The sequence below is a fragment of the Mus musculus genome, chromosome 17 (assembly GCF_000001635.26).
Source record: "Mus musculus strain C57BL/6J chromosome 17, GRCm38.p6 C57BL/6J".
In the NCBI taxonomy this organism is placed as follows: Eukaryota; Metazoa; Chordata; class Mammalia; order Rodentia; family Muridae; genus Mus; species Mus musculus.
This window is the reverse complement of record NC_000083.6, coordinates 24,487,897-24,510,384: the sequence shown is the minus strand read 5'-3', so window position 1 is coordinate 24,510,384 and position 22,488 is coordinate 24,487,897. Positions and strand designations below refer to the sequence as shown.

Here is a 22,488-nt window from a genome sequence, read left to right as displayed (position 1 = left end):
GCCATCCCTACAGGTTTGGGACATCGTGGGCACTGAGCTAAAGTTGAAGAAAGAACTCACAGGCCTCAACCACTGGGTGCGGGCCCTGGTGGCAGCACAGAGCTATCTGTACAGTGGCTCTTACCAGACAATCAAGGTGTGCCAAGCTACCCCTGGTGGCAGGGACTTGCCCTCTACTGTTCTTCCTAGGGTGACCTAGAGCTTCTTCTGCCCTTTCCCTACCCTCCAACATGCTCTGAGGCTGGCTGCTGGGTCCTGAGGCCCAAGGTAAGCACGTGCCTGGCCTGAGAGTGACACACTTTTCCCTAGATCTGGGACATTCGGACCCTTGACTGCATCCATGTCCTGCAGACATCTGGTGGCAGTGTGTATTCCATTGCTGTGACGAATCACCACATTGTCTGTGGCACCTATGAGAACCTCATTCATGTAAGGGCTACCCTGTAGCAGGCGTCCATCTCTTCTGCCCTGGCTTTGGGTTCCTGTCTCTGATCTACTTGACTCTGCTCCTTTTCAGGTGTGGGACATTGAATCCAAAGAGCAGGTTCGGACCCTCACAGGTCACGTGGGCACAGTGTATGCCCTGGCAGTCATTTCAACACCAGACCAGACCAAAGTCTTCAGTGCATCCTATGACCGGTCCCTCAGGGTATGTGCTGCCCAGGAGGAAGAGGAGGCCAGAGGTGGCTGGGCCAGGGCAGGCTCTCATATCCCATGCCCCTTCCTCCCCTAGGTCTGGAGTATGGACAACATGATCTGCACACAGACTCTGCTGCGCCATCAGGGCAGTGTAACTGCACTGGCTGTTTCCCGGGGCCGGCTCTTCTCAGGGGCTGTGGATAGCACCGTGAAGGTAAGTGTCTGTGGCTTGGGCTGATGACGGCTACATAGGATGGAGCTTGGAGAGTGGGTGAGGGGCAAGAGAAGAGGCCCAGGCAGGTTAACAGGAGAGGGCTGGGAGACAGACTGGCTAGAAGGGACTCCTGGGGCCATGCGGGATCTGAAATAGAACCCTTTTTTTTACAGGTCTGGACATGCTAACAGAATCCAGGCCAGGCTTGGCTCCCTCTGGGTCTGTAAGTCAGGCTGGACCTCCATTGGAATGTCTGCCTGTCTGTGGAGACAGGTAGACAGGCTCAGCTAGGCAGTGTCCTCTCTGCCTATACTTGGCGAGGGATCTTTCCAAAGGCCCCGCTGTTACTTGTACCAGAGAAACACCCAGGCCCTCCTCTGGGCACCAGGTCTGATGCTTGCCCAGCCCCACCGTTCATATCACTCCATAGACTCTTGTTCTGAGACAGGGTCTCACTATGTAGCTCTGGCTGGCCTGGAACTCGCTATGTCAACCAGGCTGACCTCCAACTCACAGATCTGCCTGCCTCCACCTCCCAAGTGCTGGGAGTAAAGGCCCGCACCGCCGCTCCTGGCAGGACCCAGATGACCCAGGGGTCCTTTTTACTCACCTTTTCTACTGGTTTTAGACTGTATATAGATTTTATTACTTTCCTGTTGAAATAAAAGCTGCACAGACTGTGGTTGTGGAGACAGCTTCTTGGGACCATCATTGGCCCCAAGGACGTTGGTATGCTCAGGCACAAGATGGGAGGGGAAGAAGGTTGGGTGGATCTCCTTCCCTGCCGGACTCCCAGCTTCCAGGCTGAGCTCCATTACCCCCCTCCCCCCCACACCCCCAAAGAGTGTGAGCCAAGCAGCTCTGTTTTCTGCTGTTTATTGACAGCTGACAGCAGCTCCCTGTCCAGACCCCCTCCCCACTTCCTAGAGCCCTAGCCTGGGCGGCCCACACAGAGGAGGCTGATGAGCGGTCAGCATGTTCAGATGAGGAAGCGCCAGGAGTGACAGCTGCAAGGGCCCCGTGGCCACACTCTTAGCTGCCCTCCACCACAATTACGGTTTTGTTTGGGGTTTGTTTCTTTTTGAGGGGGGGAGGTAAAGAAATGCCAGTGTTATGCCCGACACTTGTGGATCAGCAAACACGAGAGAGGAGAGCAGTCAGTATTTTTTGGAGGGAGGAAAAGGTGAGACGAACTACACAACATAGCCTCAGACCATGAGCAGAACATCCATGGGAATTAAAGATGGGCGGGATGGCTGCCAACAGAGGCTGCCTCGGGGAGGCAGGGCAGACACAGCCTCAAACACCCCTGCCCCTAGGCTGGCATGCACGCCTTTGCACTCATGCCCGAGTTCACATAGGGTTCACACTGGGTGCACCCTCACACCAGCACCCCAAGGGCATGGCCACACCCAGAAGGAAGAAGCCCTCCCCAGCCCTGTGTGGCATGGAGGAGAGCCAGTAAGAGCAAGGCACATCCTTCACGTCCTTCGGCCTCTCGGAAGCTGGAAGAACAGAGGGGAGGCCCTGGGCAGAGGCCCCGGGCAGAGCTACCCTCCCAGACTGTGCCTCCCAGCTGTGTGTGCTCGTGACCAAGGGCAAGGCCACTCCTAGATGAAAGAGAAGGGCAGACAGGTGGCCTCAGCCTCTGACAGCTTTAGTCTCAAGCTGGACTTGTAACCTTCCCATTGGTAAATGGTTTCTATAGAATCAATAATATTTCTTCTCTTTAAATATATATTTGTTAAAGTTATCTTTTTGTTTTTCTGGGGAAATCTGCCTCAGCTCATTCCCAATAAATTAATACTCTTGATAGCTTATATTCTGGGGTGCAGTGGGGCGAGCCCAACCTTGGCCCCCCTGTCCCTTGTGCTGTGCCAGAGCGGCTGGCAGAGGTTCCCCAATGGGCAGTTCTGTGCTGGGCATAGGCCTGTGCTCTGCCACAGATTGGAAAGAGGGCCACAGTGGCCACCCCCCTCATCTTCCCTTGGCACTCAGTCTGCCTAGGGCAAGGGAGGGGCAACCCTCCACCAGCAGAGCAAAGCCTGCAAGAGCAGGGCCCAGCAGTTGTTGCACAGGGAGCAGCAGACAGGAATGGGCACCAGCGGGCAGCGCATCTGCTCAGAGCCCTTGGAGCGCCCCCTGACCCCCATGCCAGGGGACTGACGACTAGCCTGGGCCAGGAGTAGGAGTTGTGCTTGTGCAGAGCTGGGCGTGCCCCGCCCACTCGGCCCCCACCCACCGCTTGAAGGTGCCCGTCCTGAGGTAAAGGTCAAAGTGCGGGGAGTACGGGTGGGCCCACGTGGGTGGCTGCCTCACTCCAGCATGGCGTCCAGCTGGTCGGCCAGGTCGTCGAACATGCTGCCGATGTCTTCCAGGATGCTGCCAGTGCTCTTCTCCTCGATGGAGGAGGGGCTAAGGGTGGGCATGCGTCAGTGGGGTTGGGTAACACAGGTCCCCTTACTCAGGTGCCTCCATATCAACCCACTCTTAAACCATGCTGGATAGCTCCGCCTACCCATAGCAGTCCACTGGCAAGAACCACACTCACACTCTGCTGGACCAGAACTCCCGCCCCAGATCAGAGTACCTACCGAGGGCCTTGTCCATCTTCCTGCCTTATCTTCTCCTCCACTGCCTGCAGTGCTGCAGCCAAACACGCGCTAGTCTCTTCCAGCTTCTGCCGAGCGCTGTCCCCGGGTGAAGCACAATCTGAAGCTACTGGGGGTCCGGAGACCACTGAAGCAGCAGCGCGAGGGGGCTTGGCGGGTACGTGCAGCGCGGGTGTCCCTGGGGAAGGGGGCTTGACAGGGCTGGCGCTCTGCGAGGGCGGCGAACTAGCTGGCTTGATGAGCGCTGCTGGCGGCTGACGCGCTGGAGAGGGCACAGGCGAGGGGGTGGCGCTGCTGGACTGTAGTCCCGCCAAAGCCTTGGCTGGCTTGGGTGCTGTAGGTGGCGGAGGCGGCTTGGGTGACACGGGCGGTGGCGTGCCATGAGCACGCTTTACCTCTGCAGGGAGGAGGACGAAGCTGTTACCCAGTAAAGAACAACACACCTACCACTCACTGTGTTCCCTCCATCTAAGCAGCAGAGATGCTGTACCCCGCCCTATTCTCACCGCAGCCTCTAGGGTATGCGAATCTACTGCAAAATGTGTCACTGCTTCCTAAGCTCCTTCAGATGAGGCCTGATGCATCCAGCCACAATGGTTGTCTTGGTACTTCTGCATAGCTCTCCTGTATCAGGGTACTCCAGCTAGGTCTTCCTGCATGTCTGCCACTACTCTGGCTCTTCTGCACCTCCTTCACTGAACAAGAAGGCTTGCCCACTACAGGGGTGGCAGAATTGTCCCACAGTAGACGGCTAAGGAGCTCTTAACGATCAGATAGTCTTATCCCACACCACCTGGGCTCCATCAAACTCAAAGAGGAAAACCAGACTATGAGATGGGCTCAGCAAGGGTCCTGTCCTGAGACCCCTTGTTCTACCTTAGCTGGCTTTCTGCACCTACCTGGGCTGCCAGGGCCTGGCAGTGGCACCTTCTTGGAGGCAGGTGTAGGTGAGCCCTGGATCTTGGACACAGGCTGAGACAGAATGGGCTTGGGAGAGACGGGTGGCTTCACAGGCTTCCGTGCATTGCCATCAGGCAGGGGCAGTGGAGGCAGCTGCATCAGGTCAGCGGGTGGGGGCTCAGCAGGAGGGGGAGGAGGGGGCAGCTCTGGAGGCCCAGCCTGCTCTGAGGTTGGCCTTCGGCGAACGGTGGCTGTGCCATTCTGATACACAGACAGTGGTGGGGGTGGCTCAGGGCCAGTGTCAGGCTCCTTAGCCTTAGGCCTGCGCTTCACTGTGTCAGACTCTGTCAGGATGAATTTGACGTTCTCTTGTTGGCTCTGCTTGGCCCGGATGCGCCTCTTGAGCGTGGCACTGGCCTCTACCCGGGCAAGGGGAGGACCCTCCGCACTTGCCTCACCCTTAGCTGGACCTCGAAGCCGTTGTCGGGCTGTGCCATCCTCCATAAAATGACTCTGCTCTGCAGGTTCCCCAGACCCCCGGCGAGCAGTGGCCAAAAGCCCAGTGACTGGGCCACTGAGTGTACGGCGCCGGTTCACCACTTCACCGTCAGGCCCAATGGCCTCTTTGTGCTTCACAGAGGCCAACACGGTAGCTACTCGGCCCGGTTCTGGACTGGCGGGACGGGGTGTGGGGTGGCCTTCGGGGGGCCTGCGAATAGCCCGCCCTCCACCCCCAATGGAAGACAGCTCCAACATGGCTGCGATGCTCTTCACACTGCCAGCACTACCTGTGTCCACACTGCCGGCGAGATCACTAGCCCGACGGCGTTGCGCCCGGACCCCTAGCCGGCCGTCCTCTGCCTCAACGTCTGGAGCCGGCTCGTCGGCTAGGTTGGCACTGGCCATGGCCGAGCTGGAGCGTTTGGGTGGAGGTGGTGGGGGCCCCTTCTTACGTGGCCGCACAGCAAAGGACTGACTGCGGTTAACATTCTTGTCCGTGCCAGCAGGAGCCCTCACTGAATGGCTCCGACCCACACGCCTCTGGACTGTGGCATAGGGTCCAGCGGCAGCCGGCACCAGCAGCTCATCCCTCTCAGGCTCACTGTCGGATGCTGCATAGCGATTCAAGCTGTGGGCACGTTTCTTGGGCCTCCCAGGCTCTACATCAGTTTCTGGGGGCAAGCATAGAGTAGGTACAGCTGCGGGTACTGGTGGGGGCGCAGGTCCGGGAGCAGGTGGCCCTACCTCGCCCTCAACTGGCTGAGGCAGCACATAGGCAAAGCCACGGTGTGTGGGTGACTGAGGCAAGGAACGGGGTGACATGGGCCGGTCTGTTGGTGGTAGCAGCTGTGGGGTGGGCTTCACCTTGGCTGTGGCTGGACCATGAGGTCCCCCAAGGGCCTGAGGGGAGCCTGGCTGAGCTTTGGTGGGCGTCTGTGGGGGTGTGAAGTGGCTGGCACCAGACGGAAGGACCTGTCGTGGCTTGCCGGGCACCGGGGGCACACTGGCCCTCTTGACGCTGTGGCCATGGCGGCTGGACCGCACCTCCTTGGGTGGGGTGCCAGGAGCCATCCCCTCATCCAGCAGGTATTCCTGACTTCGTGACATAGGACTGCCAGGCCCTGGAGGCCCATCGCCCAACAGCTCCTGAGAGCTGCTTATGTGCCGAGCCCGTCCACTCAGGCTGGACTCCCGAGAGGTTGTCCTCGGAGTGGGTGGCAGGTGGTTGGAGGATTTCTCAACAGCAGCTGCACCTGCTTCAGCTGGGCCAGACAGGGCAGCTTGCAGCTCTCCACTGAGTTCACTGTCCTGGAAGGTGGTCATCTTGGGAGACTGGCACTCTGCTGCAGCAGGCTCAGATGGGGGCGGTGACTCAATAGCCATCATTTCAAGTGATTGGGGTGTCTTTCGGCGCAGGGGTCCCCCCTCATACTTGGAGTATTCTGCCTTTTGCAGCTCTGCCAGTTTCCTCACTGCCAGCATCAGCTTCTTTTGGTGTCCTGAGTCAAGAGTAGGGAGAAGCTGGTCAGGAGGACCTGGAGGCGCAGGCAGATGTGGAAGGGGTAGGCTGGGACCTTACCCAGCTTGGTGATACCGATCTCCTGCAGGTCCTCCCAGGTGATATCGGTGATGAAATCAATGTTCTCATAGCCGTTGTCCACCAGCACCTTGTAATACTGGGCCAGACCAATCATTGACAGCCACACAGCCAGGTTAGCCTACGGAAAGGGGGACAGAGAGGGGCAGCCCAAGCTGGCTGCTCACACCATGACCACCTACTTGGAGCTATTAGAAGATAGACCTGTGGCGCACAGACAGACAGAAGGACAAACAGACAGGCCTGAAGGATCAGTATTGCAGACAGCCTAGGCAGAGCCTTGGTGGGAACTGCAAACCAGCTTCTCAACATGCCAGCTGCACACTTAGGGGACACACAAGTCAACACACGCAAACACACTTGGGATACCTATCACTGGGACACAATTTCAGACATAAAAAAGTGCTGCTTTGCCTGATGAGGTGGCCACAGGCAGTGTCCTGAGGAGACACACTCATACGCCAGACACAGACGCACAATGCCACAGCAGATTCATGTCCACGGCACACACGCCCTGCATGCCGCTTCCAGCTATACAAAGCCCAGGCACCCTTTCTCCATCACCCTCACGACATCTCCCCACCCACAGCAGATGCAAGGCCACGCTCCTGTTCCACATTCACCACACAGCCATACCAGGAATGTGCAAATAATCCAGTGTCCACCAAGAACTGCCCACTCGTCCCAAGCTCCCAGCTGAGTCCACTCTTGCACCCACACTCAGCACCTTCAGTCATGCAGGTGACAGAGTAAGGCGAGGTCCACGTGACCCGGATGTGCTCCTGGGAAGATCCCTGAGCTGCTGACTACTGAGTGGCAAGGTGGGACAGATAGGTGCAGCCCTGTTAACCAACAGATCCAGGACTCTGGGGAGGGCAGGCAATGGGTAGCCGCAACACCTCTCCCATAGGTGGATAGGAGAACAGAGCAAGTGTGCAACTCAGAGGGCCAGCATCAGCTCAGAAGCTGTCCCCACATGTAGGCATCTCTTCATAAGAAAGAGCAAAGGCTACTTGTCAGCCATTAGCACAGGCCAGCATGTGCAATGGGATTTGTGGGCATGCATATGGCAAGCATGTTTGACACCAGCCCATCTGCAGCCCATATGTGTGTAAAAGACATTGCTGTAGGGGTGCTGGTTATGAGTAGAGAAGGCAACCCCTCCTGGCTTGAGATTCTCCTCACAACCCCTTGAGTCTTAGCCATGAGCCTGCCAGAAGAGTTTACCCCCATAATGGACAAATAGGCTGTCCAAATAGCTCCCTGCTAGCAGGCCACCTCTGTAGCCCAGGCAAGCCTTGAGCTCATGATCCTCCTGCCTCAGCCTCCCTGAGTGCTGGTTATAGACAGGCCTGTGCTACTGGGCCTGGCTCCATCTGCAAACTCCACTTCCTAGGACCCCAGAAGGCAGATGAGGGATGTAGCCAGGAAGGCAGCCTGTCTGTCTGTCTGTTCATCTGCCTGCTGGTCCTGGCTCGGCCACCAGGGCGCAAGGAGCCTTACGGGTTTGTGTTCAGGCAGCCAGTCAGGGATGTTCAGGCCGCTGATCTCTGCCGTAATCTTCTTACGGTGGCCTGGCTTGGTAACGCCAATGGCTGTGAGGTCCTAGGCAAAGAGGAGGCCCGTTAACTCGCAGGCAGGAGGGATCTGCCTTTCGGAAGAGAAGCAGCTGGCCACAAGCCCACAGCAGCTCACCTCAGGGGTCATACGACTGATGGTGGGCAGGTCATAGCCAGCACTGGTGAAGTTGGGGGCATAGAGCTGTAGCTGGAATGTGGCAAGCCACTGACTGACCGCCTCAGCACTCTGCAAGACACAAGGCACCAACTGCAGCCTGTCCACTGCTGGGCTGCGCCCCAACCTCCACTGTGCCTCCTTCTCTGCTTGGTTCATGGCCAGAGTGCTGGATCCGCCGCTGTGGTCCACTGTACCAGTATTCCATGATCTGTCATCCTGGATACAGCATCTGCAGCCCTCCAGGCTTCTTCAGTGAGCTCCACCAGGAAGGTCCTGCTGCATCTGTGTCGTGGCCTCCCCCACCCCATGATACCCATACCATCTCAGAGATGCAGCTGATGGGACACCATAGGTGGGAGGGAACTCTGTTGGAAGGGCTTCAGGCCTAGATGCTCCCTGGAAGCTGGGCTCTGTGCCCTAGTCAGAAGTCCCTCGCCTCCTCTGCTGTATGGGATTCAGCCATCAGATCACGCATCACAGCCACACAGGCACATACACGCATGACCCGCCACACCCACAGAAACATTTATATGTCTCACACACCCATCCCCTTCCGTCTCTGCGACCACACGCATGTATGCCTAACTCATAGTTGACCATTCTACATCCACACCACACCCTTCGTACTTCTGCAAGTGTGCACACACTAGCTCACAGCCTACACGATAGACAACACTTGTACACTTGTGTGTGTGTGTGTTTGTGTGTGTGCGCGCACATGACACAGAGACAGACAGAAAGACAGAGTCTGGTCTGTCAAGGCCCGCAGCAGCTGCTGTGGCCGGGTATGCCTGTCAGACTGTCAACCCATCCCTCCCAAATCCAGGCCTGGATCTGACCAGGCCCTGTACCTTGCCCTCAGAGGCCGAGGCTGAGGCCGATTCCAGCTTCTTCGGTGGCTGCTCCCCATATACCTGCCCAGCATGGGCTGCTGGAGGCTGGGACCGGGCCGCACCTGGCAATGAGAGGGAATGGCAAGGCAAGGGCTATATATCGACCACCTACCTGCCAGGCCAGCACAGCTGGATCCTTGCTCTTACCTGAAGAGCCCTCTGGAGGCTTGACCGGGCTATCTCCTGGGCTGGACTCAGAGACTGACTTCTGGGAAAGCACGGTTGCCAGGAGCTGGAACCCAGAAAGGCCACTTGCTAGCACTGCTCCAGGCCAGGCCACCCCTCCCTGGCCACCCCTCCCTGCTCACTCACCTTAACTCCTTCAGAGCCTGCATGCAAGGCATGGCCCCCAGTACTCCTGCCCCCGGCCACATTGCTCAAGCTGCCACTGCGATCTCCACCTGCCAGGACAGGGGCTGTGAAGTGTGCTGTCCCCACAGTAACACCCAGCAGCCAAACGACTGCCCCAGCACTCTGCAGGGCCCTGGCCTACCTGCAAAAGGCTTCCTCAGCACCCAGATCTCCTCCGGGGGTGCAGAGGGACCCAGTGAGCCACCTCCCTGGGGTGGGCTTGGCTCACTGCCTGTCCGGGAACCTGTAGGTTAAACACAGCCTTCCTGAACCCTGAGCAGCCCAGGCACAGCCAGACACAGAGGAAGCGGCACAGAGGTCATTCTACAGCCTTCAGTAATGTGAGAGACACTGAATGTCCGAGACCAGGTCACAGTGGTAGAGGGTCCAGGGCGGGGAGTCCCAGCACTAACCCTAAGGCCCTATAGGCAAAGGGGCTGAGGATCAAGGGATGGTTGACTTTCTCTGTTCTAGGGGACAAGTAAGAAGCCACTCAGTGGCCTGAGGCCAAATCTATCCTAGGAACCAGGTGGTCGCAGGTGGCTGACCACACCTTCTACCTGGCCCTCTTGCCACATCTGCCAATCTCCAGCCTTGTCCACTGTAAAAGTAGTCGGCCCATCCCTACCCGACCTCCAGCTTCTTCGTTTTCTTTTTTTTTTGGGGGGGGGGTTCGAGACAGGGTTTCTCTGTGTAGCCCTAGCTATCCTGGAACTCACTCTGTAGACCAGGCTGGCCTCAAACCCAGAAATCTGCCTGCCTCTGCCTCCCAAGTGCTGGGACTAAAGGCGTGCGCCTCCACCACCCGACGACCTCCAGCTTCTTTAAACCATACTATGGAGTTTTCCAACTTGTTCCTGAACCCTTTCTGCACCGCATACTCCACCGCACTGCTCTCCTGCCCCACTGCCCTTGGCCACGAGGTTTATGTTGGCAGGACTGTGTTGCCTGCCACCTCCCTTCAGAGCTTTCTCTGATCTAAGTAAGGTGGGCTTGGCTTCATTTTCTCTGTGTCACTGGTTGGTTCTTTTTCTTTGTTAACTAACAACAGTATCCCCTGCTCTTCCCACCTCAGAAGACCAATGTCTGCCTAGGACACTGTGTGCTTGGTCGCCACCTAAGAATTGGACTATGGAAGGCATGTGGGACCCTGCTGAGAGAGTGTACCAGCAGGAGGGGTTATTGGATGCCAGTCCTGGCCATGGCTAGAGTTCAACCTGGCTCTGCCCGCAACATTCTAAAGCATATTTCTTCCTTTCCATCCCCAGTCTTAGGCTGAGTGGCCCCTGCTTGCTTCTCTCCAGAGTGGGGTGGACTTACCTGCTCGCTTGACAATAGCCTCCCCCAGGGAAGATGGGAAGTAGCCCACCCTGTCATTGCCTGTCCGGTTGTCATGAATACAGCCTTTCCACCGGCCATCTGGATGCTGTTCAAGTACCTGACCAAACAAATGGGGTGTGTGCTCAGGAAGGGACCTCACCTTGGCAGATGAGGCCTGCTACCCCGCACCCTCCCCAAGCTTCTGCAAGACGGTGTTCTAAGTATGACAGAGTCCCTCCCATCCCTGCCACAGCACCTGGGGACTGTCCTCACCGTGATAATGTCCCCAGCCTTCACATTGAGACTGGTCAGATCATAGTTGTTACAGTAATCCTTTGTTGCCCGGACCTGCAGAGCCGCTGAGGCCTCTGGAAATACAGGGAGTAGACACCCAGTCCTGGGAGCCGCCCCTCCCGGCCCTGTCCCAGCCCTCTGCCCCACCCAGGCCCACCTCGAAGCAGTTGCTTGATCTCCTTGCTGGCCTGGGACGTTGTAAATTGGTGTACAATGTCCAGTGCTGTCTGGCTGTAGGTGTTCCTCACCTGGGCATTGATCCCACTCTGCATACACCAAAGGCCAAGGCCTTGTCAGGGGTCCCCATGTCCCCCACTTGGCCCCAACCTTTCTCTCTGTGTCCTGGGTCACCAGACTCACATCCAACAGTAGCCGAACCACTTCTGTTTTCCCACAGAGTGCGGCCTCATGAAGAGCTGTGCCAGACTTGGTCTGGCGGTTAATGTCGATGCCGGCCTGAAGAAGGAGCCTACAAAGGGGGAGAATGCAGACAGGGCCTTTAGCAGCAGCTAAACTGTCTGCTGGGAATGGATGACAGGCCACCCGTGCCCTTGTGTGATAATACCATGTCTGAATCTCCCGACATTTTGCAGAAGGACTGTCCTTGACTGGGCTTTCATAGCTATTAATTTGTTCAATCTTAGTGTAGGCAATGTTGTGGGCCCTCTTTACAGATGAGGAAACTGAGGCTCAGGGAAGATGCTTCTATAAGATCTCAACAGGTGCCAAGATCAAGTCAAAGCCAGGACTGAGAAGATACAAAAGCCTCTCACAGGATGGAGAGATGGCTCAACAGTTAAGAGCACTGGCTGCTCTTCCAGTGGTCCTGAGTTCAACTCCCAGGAACCACATGGTGGCTCACAACCATCTGTAATGGGATCCAATGCCCTCTTCTGGGGTGTCTAAAGACAGCTACAGTGTACTCATATATACATAAATAAATAAAATAAATCTAAAATAAAACAAACCAACAAACTGGCCTCTCCCCAGCCTCTCCTTTATCATTTGGGCACACTCAGGCCTGTCCCCAGCCCTGCACCTCCCTGCGTGCACACACAGGCTAGGGATTGAACCTTGGACCTCATGTGTGCTAGGCAAGCCTCTACCAGAGCTGTATCCCAGCCAGTTTAGATGTCCATACATCTCCATTTGTAATGTACACGTGTACATTTACATGTATGTACATGTGTATAGAGGCCAGAGGTCAATGCTGGATGTCTTCTTCAATCACTCTTCAAGTTTTTAAGGACTTTTTTTGCTCTTTATGTGTATGTGTGCATGTGTCTGCAAATGGGTATATACACGTGGGTGTGTGTATGTGTGTGCATGTGAGTGTGTGTGCATTTGGGTGTGTGCATGTGGGGTATGTGAATGTGTGCATGTGGTGCATGTGCATGGAAGTGTGTAAATGTGTGTGCATGTGAGTGTGTGCATGTGAGTGTGCATGTGAGTGTGTGCATGTGAGTGTGCATGTGAGTGTGTGTATGGGAGTGTGCATGGGAGTGTGTGTATGGGAGTGTGCATGTGAGTGTGCATGTGAGTATGTGCATGTGAGTATGTGCATGTGAGTGTGTACATGGGAGTGTGCATGGGAGTGTGTGGAGTACCATGGGATTCACTGAAGCTGAAGCTATAGGAGGCTATGAGCAAAAAGTGCTCTTAATTGCTGAACCCCCCTCTTCCTTCCGCCTTAGTGTTTGAGACAGGGTTTCTAACGGAAACCTGAGCGCTCTGGTTCAGCTCCACTGGCTGAACAGCAAAGCCTCAGGGTTGCTCTTCTCTCCTCCTTCCCAGCAAGGAGACGACAGGCACATACTGCTACCATGTCTGGCTCTGACGGATGCTGGGGATCAGAACACATGCTGATGCCATGTCTGGCTATCATGGATTCTGGGGATCAGAACACAAACCTTCACGATTGCATGGCCAGCACTTCAAAGACTGAGCCATCTCACCAGCCCCTTCCTCCCCTTTAAGTTAGGGTCTCACATAGCCCAAGTGGCATCAAATTCATTATGTAGCAGAAGGAGACCCTGAACTCTTGATCTTGCAGGCTCTGTGCCTCTGCCCGAGTACTGGGATACAGACACATATAGCCACACCTAACTCAGGCCTTTATTTTTTATGTTTAGGCAGGATATTTGCTAAGTTGCCTAGGTTGGCTTTGAACTTCCTACCCTCCTGCCTTAGCCTCTCAAGAGCATGACAGACCTGTACCACCATCCTGGAGGCTCCTTTCTTATTCCTAATCTTAGAACAGGAGCCTTGTGCCCCTGGATATCGCCATGCCCTGCAGGCCTGTGGCTGGCCCCATTCCTGCTCCTGGCTGTACCTGATGATGTCGATGTGGCCATTCTTGGCTGCCAGGTGCAGGGGGCTGGTGCCGTTGGGGTCGGTGGTGTCCCCTGGTCGGGGCTCCAGCAAGGCTGCACACATGTTGCTACTTAGCAGCAGCTGGACCACCTGGAAGGAAGGATCAGGGTAGGGTGGTCCTGGCTTGGGGTTGCCCCTAGCCCCACCCCAGGTGAAAAGGATAGGCAGAGGGAGCCCCCCCTCCCATCCCTATAAGAAACTTACCCCTACGCGGCCGAACTCACAGGCCAGGTCCAGAGGTGTCTTTCCAGAGTTGTCTACCATACAGGGGTTGGACTGATGCTGCAGTAGCATCTCTGACTGCGGGACAAGGGCCTGATTATCCCTCGGACCACCCAACCGTCTGCCTGGCGGCCCACCCAGACTCCCCATGAGGCCTCACCACATCGTAGTGACCATGCTGGGCAGCCAAATGCAGGGGTATGTGGCCTTCGTCGGATGGGACATTTACTGCTGAGCCTGCCTTCAGCACCAGCTTCATGGGCTCCTTCCGGCCCTGCCAGGCGGCGTAGTGCAACGGCCGCATACCTGAGGACAGGTGTGGTTTGTGGGAAACTAAGTCCTGACCCTAAATCCAACCCTCACTAAGGACATACCACTATCTCTAAGGTTCTGTCCTAACCCAGGCAGACACCTTGGGCTGAGACCTCAGTGGTGAGGCCATCAAGGCTGCCAGGATGTCATCCTTGGCCTTGTCACCTGCCCTTGGCTTCAAGGCCCCCCAGACCAGGCTTGCCTTTGTTGTCCTTGATGTCTACAGCAGCCTGAGCCTCCAGCAGCAGAGAGATCAATTCTGTGTTGCCATTCAGGGCGGCATGGTGCAGGGCTGAGAAGCTGGGCAGGGGAAGGACAGATCTAGGAAAGAAGCCAACACCCAGCCTTCCCTGGGGTCCACCCACCCCATACATTCTGCTCCTGCCCAAGCTGACAACTCACCCATCCGGGTCCTGGAAGTTGACATTGATCTTCTTGGTAGAGCCCAGGAGCTCTGTGGAGAGAGGGAGACCCAGTAAGGAAAGGTGGTCCAGACCCTGTTAAGAATAGGAGATTGTAGCAGTGATCTGCCTGGCTGCTCTAGCAAGGTCTTAAATCTCTAGTTGCACATCCAGCTCTGCAGGGACTCAGCTCCAGGTGGCAGCAACTTGAGCCTTGGTTTACCATTGCACTCATATGTGAACATCAGCCTGTCTTCATCTGGGAATGGGAGATCAGCCCATGTACCACATGGGCACACACATGTGCACATGCACCCCTCCCTTAAGATGCTGGCTCAGCACCTGCCATTGGTGGGAGGGAGAGAGCCAGCCCCATCTGTCTCTCAGAAGGACCCAGATGGGGCCGGGGGTGGCTGAAGAGGCTGGAACACCCGGAAGTGGGGTATTTCTGGGGGAAGGACTATGTTTCCAGGCCCTCTTGCTGCCAGCTCTGGCTGCCATGTGGATAAACCCTACAGCCCTGCAGGGTGAAGGAAAGGCTGTCTTGTGGGCAAGGGGCTCCACGTAACTGATGCTAATGGCCACCTTGCCCACAAAAGCCATGTTCAGACTCCATATTCAGACCAACTGAAACCCCAGGGCCCCACACTCTTTCTCTTCTGGGGTCTCTCTCATCTTGGGGCCTCCCTCACCCTGGCTTTCTTTAGAGCTTTCAGAAGAGGAGCCCACCAAAGCCATCCCAGTGGGCCCTTGTCCACCGGACTCTTGCCAACCCCCTGCCTGTCTGGGCCATGGTTATATAACCCATTTGTGGGTCAGTCACTCTGGGGGGGGGGGCTGGAAGGACAGAAGCCCCTTTGTCCAGGCTCAGGACAGAGTTGGGGGTGGGGGACCCAAAGGCAGGGGAGCCAAGAGAGTAGAGTCACAGTGGGCTGGCTGTAGGGCTTAGCTTGGATTGGCTCAGCCTCAGCCACTGGGCACAGCATGTGAGTCTCTTGACAATTCCTGAAGCCCAGGAAGCCAGCTACACCTGAATTTGAATCTTTATTCTGACACTTCCTAGCACTGTGGCCTTGGCCATTAGGCTCTTCCATGAGCTAGAAAAGGTGGCATTCCCTGAGCTGATCAGATTCAGGACATTACTTGAACACAAGGCCTTGCTAACACCAGCTGGGCAGACCCCACATCTCACAGCCTCTCCTGGATAGAATGAAGGTAGCGCCACCTTCTGGTTCCTCCTGTGTTCTCAGATACTAGTTTATCAGTACTCAGATTCCAGTTTATCAACTGTAGAGCACTTTCCTAGTGGTCAACCAGCTTGAGCATTGAGAGTCAACCCTGACTGCCAGGTAGTGAGTGGCACACTCCTTTAATCCCAGAACCTGGGAGTCAGAGGCAGGCTGATCCCTGTGAGTTTGAGGCCATCCTGATCTACGTTGTAAGTTTCAGTATAGCCAGAGTCAGACAGCAAGACCCTGTCTTAAAATACACACATGCATGCATACATGCATACATACATACACACATACATACTACACCTACTACAGACAGACAGACAGACAGACAGACAGACAGACAGACAGACAGACAGACAGACAGACATGTTAAGCCAGGTGATGGTGGCGGTGTTGCATACCCTTAATCCCAATACTTGGTAGAAACAGGCAGATATATGTGAGCATGAGGCCACCTTGGTCTACAGAGTGAGTTCTAGGACAGCCAGGGCTACACAGAGAAACCCTGTCTCAAAACAACAACAACAACAACAACATGGCAATCTTGAGAGTCCTGCTCATGGATTTGAGTCGTGTTCTCAGGTATAGATATACTCAAAACACATTCCACTCCTACGCTTTTCACTGGGTCATGGTTAGCACCATGGGCTCGACTGGCACATCAGATAGGATCCCTGCCATTGCTTCCCCATTGGTATCACTACTGAGCCCTCCTACCCCTTGGTTTGTCCTTTGTACACACAAGTTGGAGCGCTGTTAAAATGCATTCCCAGCCAGACATAGTGGCATACACTTGTGACCTCAGCACTCACAAGAAAAATTAGAACAATCAGAAGTTCAAGGCCAAATTTGACTACATAGAAAGTTTGAGGCCTTCTTTTTTATTGGGGGGGGGGCAGAGGCAGGTGGATTTCTGAGTTCGAGGCCAGCCTGGTCTACAGAGTGAGTTCCAGGACAGCCAGAGCTACACAGAGAAACCCTGTCTCAAAACAAAACACACACACACACACACACACACACAAAAGAAAGTTTGAGGCCAACCTGGGTTACCTAAGACTCTGTAACAGAAAGGAAGGAAGGAAAGAGGGGAGAGAAGGAAGGTGGGAAGGATGGGAGGAAGGAAGGAAGGAAGGAAAGAAGGAAGGAAGGAAGGAAGGAAGGAAGGAAGGAAGGAAGGAAGGAAGGAAGGAAGGAAGGAAGGAAGGAAGGAAGGGCAGGCAAGCAGGCAGGCAGGCAAAACAAAACTTCTGAAAACCATAAGCTACAGTCAGATCTGGTACCTGTGCCTGTCATCAGAACACTCTGGAGGGGAAGACAGAGGGCTCCAAGTTCCAGCTCAACTTGAGCTGCAGGTTAGATCCTGTCTCAAAAAAACAAAACAAAACAAAACAAAACAAGCCATGGGGGTGGGGGAGGGGTGTGCAGAAATGAGACCAGGTAAAGGTGGTTGTCAGCACGGCCGAAGGTAGAGAGTGAAAGCTGAGTCACACAAATGTCCTCTGACGTGTGCATCACGACACTTGTACACACACATAAATCAATACAACACACATACATTAAAAATATGAATGGGTTTTTTTTTGGGGGGGGTTTTTTTTTTTTGGTTTTTCGAGACAGGGTTTCTCTGTGTAGCCCTGGCTATCCTGGCACTCACTTTGTAGACCAGACTGGCCTCGAACTCAGAAATCCGCCTGCCTCTTGCCTCCTGAGAGCTGGGATTAAAGGCATGCAACACCACACCCGGCTAATATGAATGTTTAAAAAAAAAAAAAAGGCAGCCAGGTATGGTGGCGCACGCCTTTAATCCCAGTACTTGGGAGCAGAGGCAGGTGAATATGTGAGTCCAGCCTGGTCCAGTGAAACAGTGAGATCCTGCCTCAAAACAAAAACCCACAAGCAAAAGTGTTGGATCAGATGTCCTAGAAACCCTTCTGGGCTACTTCACTGGGATGGTGGCTGAGGCTGCAATGCCTTGTGTGATTGGCCCTTGCTTTTGCTTGGCCTCTTCCCTCCCCTCTGTTTCTGTTATCCTTACTCCAGCTGTGCAGCAGCCTCCCAGATGTCCCTGTAACACGTAAGCCACAATGGCCACAGGGCCTTTGTGTGACACCTCCTTCACAATCTTCAGGTCTGTCCAGATGTAGCTTTTTCTCTTACCTAAAATATCACCCATCCCTTCCTGGGTTAGTTCTATCTTTTTGCCTAGCCTTCATCACCACCAGTGTATCACATCAAACTTCTTCTTGGCTTTGTGGTTTAAAACACTGCCCTCTCCATCCTACATGTACTCCTGTCTGTCTATCTTTGGGGCCAGCTTCATAGGTAGGTGACCTGTGCAGTTACTCAGACAGGCACCCTTCGTTAATACTTTGACTTCAGATAAGGGCACTTAGCATCTCTAGCAGGCCCTGAAAATTATATATGACTGGGCCTGCTATTGTTCCCTGCTGTGAACTGATGTCACTGTCCCATGGCACCAGGGTTATGCTCAAGACACTTTCCCCGTTCTTCTCAACCATAATGCAGTCAGGTCTCAGAGTCTCCCAGGCTTCCCAAATTCCTGCCCTCCCTCCACCATAGGGCTTCTGTGCAGCCACAGAGTCAGGTTTAGGGAGTGGAAAGCCCAAGCAAGCTGCTTTGAGGTCAGACAAGCAGAAACCAAGGTTTTGGAAGGGTATGGAGGTCAAGACTCAATGCCACGGGGTGGGGAGGGGGAGGGGGAGGGGGAGTTGAGAGGAGGAGAGAGGGAGGGGGAGGGGAGGGAAGGAAAGGAAAGGGGAGGGGAGGGGAGGGGAGGGGAGGGGAGGGGAGGGGAGGGAGAACTAGATCAAGAACAGGTCTGTCAGTGCATGCCTTCAATCCCAGCACTTAGGAAGCAGAAGTAGATGGCTCTCTTGTGAGTTCAAGGCTAGCCTGATCTACATAGCCCCAGTGAACCAGTCAGGATTACACTGTGAAACTGCTTCACAAGAAAATGAATTAAATTTTTTGGGGGGGAAGGGGTTGGTTTTTTTCGAGACAGGGTTTCTCTGTATAGCCCTGGCTGTCCTGGAACTCACTTTGTAGACCAGGCTGGCCTCTGCCTCCCAAGTGCTGAGATTACAGGCATGCACCATCACTGCCCAGCTCCTTTCACTTTTTAGTAGGTGTTTGCATCAATACAGGACACAGGCATGGTATGCAGCTTCATGGCAGAGAGCTTACTTAACATTCGTGAAGCCCTGGATTTCATCCCCAGCACCACAAACCTACACAAATAGCCTACAACCCTCACCCCTGTTTCTTGTGACCCCCCCCCACCCCCGACCTCAAGCTGCTCTCCAGAGACCAGTTTGAGGTCAGATCTAAACTCTAAGTTAGAAGGGAATTTAAAAACAAACAAATACACAGATCTCACTATGTTGTTCTGGCTAGCCTGGAACTCAATATGTAGACCAGGGTAGCCTAGAACTCACAGAAATTCTCCTGACTCTGCCTCCAAAGTGCTAGGATTAAAGGTGTGTGCCACACAGCCTGCTGGAAGGGAATTCTTAATGGGCCAAGGAGTGAGTGTGTGTGTGTGTGTGTGTGTGTGTGTGTGTGTGTGTGTGCGCGCGCGCACATGATTCTTCTGGGAATTTCTACAGGGTGTCATCAGCCTGCCTCAGAGAGGAAGGCTAGGCCACAAAACTAGACAAGGACCCCTCACCAGCAGCAGAAGAGCAGCCCCCTACCAACATCTTCCTTCCAAAGTTGTCTCTTTTCCCCTCCAGGACAACCGCTAAGTGAGCATGCATGCGCAGGCTCCCTTGGAGCCACAGGGTAGGGAGGGAAGAGCTGGGCACCCAAAAGGGCTCAAGAACAACTGTGGGAAAATCTCTAGGCTGGACTGGAGACCACATCCTCTTTTCTGTTTTGTTTTTGAGACAGGGTCTCTATAGCTCACTATGCATTAGACCTAGCTGGCCTTGAACTCACAGAGATCTGCCTGTCTCTGCCTCACAACTGCTAGGATTAAGCCTAAGTGTATCATTACGCCTGGCTGGTGTGTGTATGTGAGGGGGAAACCACACTCTCAGGATACTTATGGACACCCCTCACCCCATGGCCCAAACTCCAGCTGTACTTTGCTAAATCAAAATACTTCTTACTCCAAAGCAGGCCAGCGTTGCCATGACAACTGAGCTAATTCATGGAGGGATTTCTCTGTCTGATTTATTACACCGCCCCTCTGACTCAGAGACTACAGACAGAAGGGGCAAGACCGACAGGTGCCTCTGCTGAGTCCACATCACTCCAAGGCAGAGGTAGGGACCCAGGCAGAGATGACAACCCTCTCTCCTATCCATGATGGCCAAATGGAAGGGAAGAGGATCCCCATATTTGTGGTTCCCACTGGCTGCCAGCAGAAAAAAGCCAGCTCCATTAGCATTTCCTGAACTGGAAGTAAGTGTCTCCTCTTCATCAGTCCCTTCTTAGTGCTCTCAGGATGCTGTGGGGTGGCAGGGACCACAGATGTTCCATCCTACAGATAAGGCCATTAAGGCCTAGAGAGTCAGGATGACCAAGGACACAGGCCACTAGGTGGAAAGCTGTGCCTTCCTCTCTTCAACCTGCCTCTCCCTATGAAGCTCTTCCACTCTCAGCCTTGAGGCCCTAAAGCCAGCTCTAGTAAGTGGAGCTTCCCAGGCTGCCTGTGTGCCCTGGAGGCACCAGTGTCCTTCCTCCAAAAGCAAAGTGGACAGGAGCCACTCCAGACGGTCCCGTGTCTCAGCAGCCCCCTGGAGAAATGGGGCCCCCTCCCCGCAGCTTACGATGGTGGGTTGGAAGTGAAAGCACCCAGGTCCCATGTGTTGACCTGCAGTGCCTGCACAGGTGCCCTGACACACTGACACGGTCATACATACACAGCTGCGCACTTGGCTAGTCCACACGCCCATCAATCCATCTCCAGAGGCCCCTAGGGAGGCTCTAGGATGAGCAGGGTTGAGAGCCAGAATCAAAGCTCCAAGCTCCGAGGCCTTCCCTGGACCCCCAGGGCACAAGCTAGGAATGGTGTGGGAGATCCATTACAGATCCTTGGCCCCCTTTTCCAGCAGAAAAAGCCAGGGACGACCAAGGTCTGCAGAAGCCTGCAAGAGCCTACAGTCCTTATCCCCCAGGCTGTCCCTGTCTGAAGCCCAGCCTGCCCCAGGGCTGGGCGACCTTGGGCGCCTGTGTTTCACTCCCTCATCAGTAAATGGCCCCCACTGGCCATGCCTGGGCAGCCACACCCCCAGCGTGGTCCCCCACCCCACCCCTTTCCCTGCAAAGCGTGTTATTAAACATAGGGTGGGGAAGGGGTCTGACAGAGATTGCTAGCCTCTGGTCGCCCCTCACTGCAAGGGCCCCTCCCTCTCTCTACAATGTCTCTTGGGGGGTGGGGGGAATCCGCCTCGCCCTTAAAAGCACAAGTAGAAATCATCAGCCTGCAGCCTGGAAAGGGAGGAGATCCGAGGGAGGATGTGATCGCCAGCGGCCTCAGGGACGGTGGGTGCCGCAGGTGCCCGCAGGGGGCTGGGCGGACAGTTCTGCGCTCGTTGCCGCCCCTCCTCCAGAGCTAGGGCGAGAAGGGGGGCGCGGACCAAGGGTCTGAGCGCTCCTGGCCCCGCCCCACCCCGGGAGACCCACAGCATCCCTTCCTCGCCCTGCACCCCGGCGGGGTGGGCCCCGCCCGCGCCCCGCGCGCCCCCCGCACTCACTGGCCTTCCCCGGCCGCGGCCTCTGCAGCAGCCTCTGCGCGGTCCCCACGTCCTCCGCCTTCACTGCCTGCACCAGCTCCTGCTCCTTCCCCATGGCGCCGCCGGGCCCGCAGCGACGCGGCGCTTGGTGCTCTCGGCGGCTCAGACGCAGCAGCGGCTCCGCGTCTGCGATCGCATCCTTTCCAGCCCGCGCTCCCTGCGCCGCCCGCCGCCCAGCGCCCTCCGTGGGTTCGGGCTCGGGCTCGGACTCGGGCTCGGGCTGGGGTTTCGGGCTCGAACTGGGGCTGGGGCTCCGACGCGGAGGGACGGATAGCGCGTCACGGGCGGGGGGCGGCCCAGGGGCGGGAGCCGGCGGCGGCGGCCGGCACCCGGTGGCGCGCCGCGTCTGAGCCGCCTCCCGGACGCCTGGGTCCGCTCCCGCGGCCGCTGACCTCCGTCAGCCCGCGCCGGCCGCGCGCCTGGCTCCGAGGCTCCGCCCCCGCGCCCGACGCCCCCTCCCCACGTTTGGGTGCGCGGGTCAGGCTAGGCCTCTGCGGACAGCGGGGAACCGAAGACGACAGCCAGGGACAGAGGACGGTGCGCAGGGGGGCTGGCCACCGAGCACCGGCACGGCGGCGACGCAAGCCTAAACCTAGGAGAGGTTTCTCGAGGCTGCGGGACCTGAGGGGGAGGGACTCGGAGGCAGTGGGCGGGCGGGAAGCCGGGCACAAGTGCCACCGGTGCCGGCCCTCCAGAGGCTGTCAGACATTTCTGGCCCGTGATTCCTGTGGGAGGTGTTGAGAGATTGCGAAGAGGAATCTCCCAATAATGAATTCGGTGTCAGGGAACCCGTACCCCTCCTCCCCCCAACTACACCTTCTTCCCAGGCAGCCTCTGGCTTCCCTCCACAACAATGCAGGATGACTGTTCTCCTTCGAGGACAGCCTGGAAGGGAGCTTGGCTTTGACACTCTCATCATCTACTTGGATATAACTGTCTATATCCACCAAGAAGTATCTTAACCTCCTGTCCTCAGCACCAATGAAGGCCCAGCCTCGTCCAGAACCATTCTAGTCTAGCCCAACCTAAGCAATCTCCTAGCACGGGTTCCCAGTCTGCATCTCTGCTTGACCAACACCTCACCTTTCTCCTGCCTGCCTGAAGGCTTGGGCTGCGCCAGGCCTCCTC

General features: G+C 55.9%; 2 protein-coding genes across 8 annotated transcripts in view; one reads left to right on the top strand and one right to left on the bottom strand.

Annotated features, from left to right (window-relative positions):
• Traf7 (TNF receptor-associated factor 7) overlaps positions 1 to 1,535 on the top strand; it is a 19,089-nt gene extending 17,554 nt beyond the window's left edge. For all 3 annotated transcript variants that reach the window (NM_001172113.1, NM_001172114.1, NM_153792.2), the window contains 5 exons: positions 14 to 136; positions 310 to 429; positions 518 to 649; positions 734 to 853; positions 1,027 to 1,535. In NM_001172113.1, coding sequence (NP_001165584.1) covers positions 14 to 136; positions 310 to 429; positions 518 to 649; positions 734 to 853; positions 1,027 to 1,041 — 510 coding nt within the window. In that variant the 3' untranslated portion in view covers positions 1,042 to 1,535. The remainder of the gene's footprint in view (positions 1 to 13; positions 137 to 309; positions 430 to 517; positions 650 to 733; positions 854 to 1,026) is intronic.
• Caskin1 (CASK interacting protein 1) lies at positions 1,476 to 22,488 on the bottom strand. Of its 5 annotated transcripts, XM_006524313.3 has the most exons (21): positions 22,444 to 22,488; positions 21,322 to 22,085; positions 14,368 to 14,419; positions 14,168 to 14,286; positions 13,814 to 13,959; positions 13,636 to 13,731; positions 13,391 to 13,521; positions 11,419 to 11,527; positions 11,216 to 11,324; positions 11,038 to 11,132; positions 10,765 to 10,882; positions 9,587 to 9,688; positions 9,406 to 9,494; positions 9,241 to 9,325; positions 9,052 to 9,155; positions 8,159 to 8,269; positions 7,967 to 8,068; positions 6,446 to 6,584; positions 4,365 to 6,365; positions 3,448 to 3,862; positions 1,714 to 3,268 (listed from the first exon to the last, which is right to left on the bottom strand). In XM_006524313.3, exons 2-21 carry the CDS (start codon positions 21,413 to 21,415, stop codon positions 3,169 to 3,171), a joined length of 4,317 nt encoding a protein of 1,438 aa, XP_006524376.1. In that variant the 5' UTR covers positions 21,416 to 22,085; positions 22,444 to 22,488; the 3' UTR covers positions 1,714 to 3,168. The 5 variants fall into 5 exon arrangements, with proteins under 5 accessions (NP_082213.2, NP_001347398.1, XP_006524376.1 ...); NM_027937.2 differs by lacking the exon at positions 22,444 to 22,488 and having other exon boundaries at positions 1,476 to 3,268; positions 14,168 to 14,265; positions 21,322 to 21,602; XM_030249826.1 differs by lacking the exons at positions 7,967 to 8,068; positions 8,159 to 8,269.

What these genes read in the sequence shown, in the direction of transcription:
- Caskin1 (XM_006524313.3), bottom strand. Translation starts at nt 21,415, where the DNA reads ATGGGGAAGGAGCAGGAGCTGGTGCAGGCAGTGAAGGCGGAGGACGTG. An exon ending in GCTGAGGAAGCCTTTTGCAG is followed by an intron (nt 9,495 to 9,586) that starts GTAGGCCAGGGC and finishes CTGTCCTGGCAG; the next exon opens with GTGGAGATCGCAGTGGCAGC. An exon ending in GATCGGTATCACCAAGCTGG is followed by an intron (nt 6,366 to 6,445) that starts GTAAGGTCCCAG and finishes CTCTTGACTCAG; the next exon opens with GACACCAAAAGAAGCTGATG.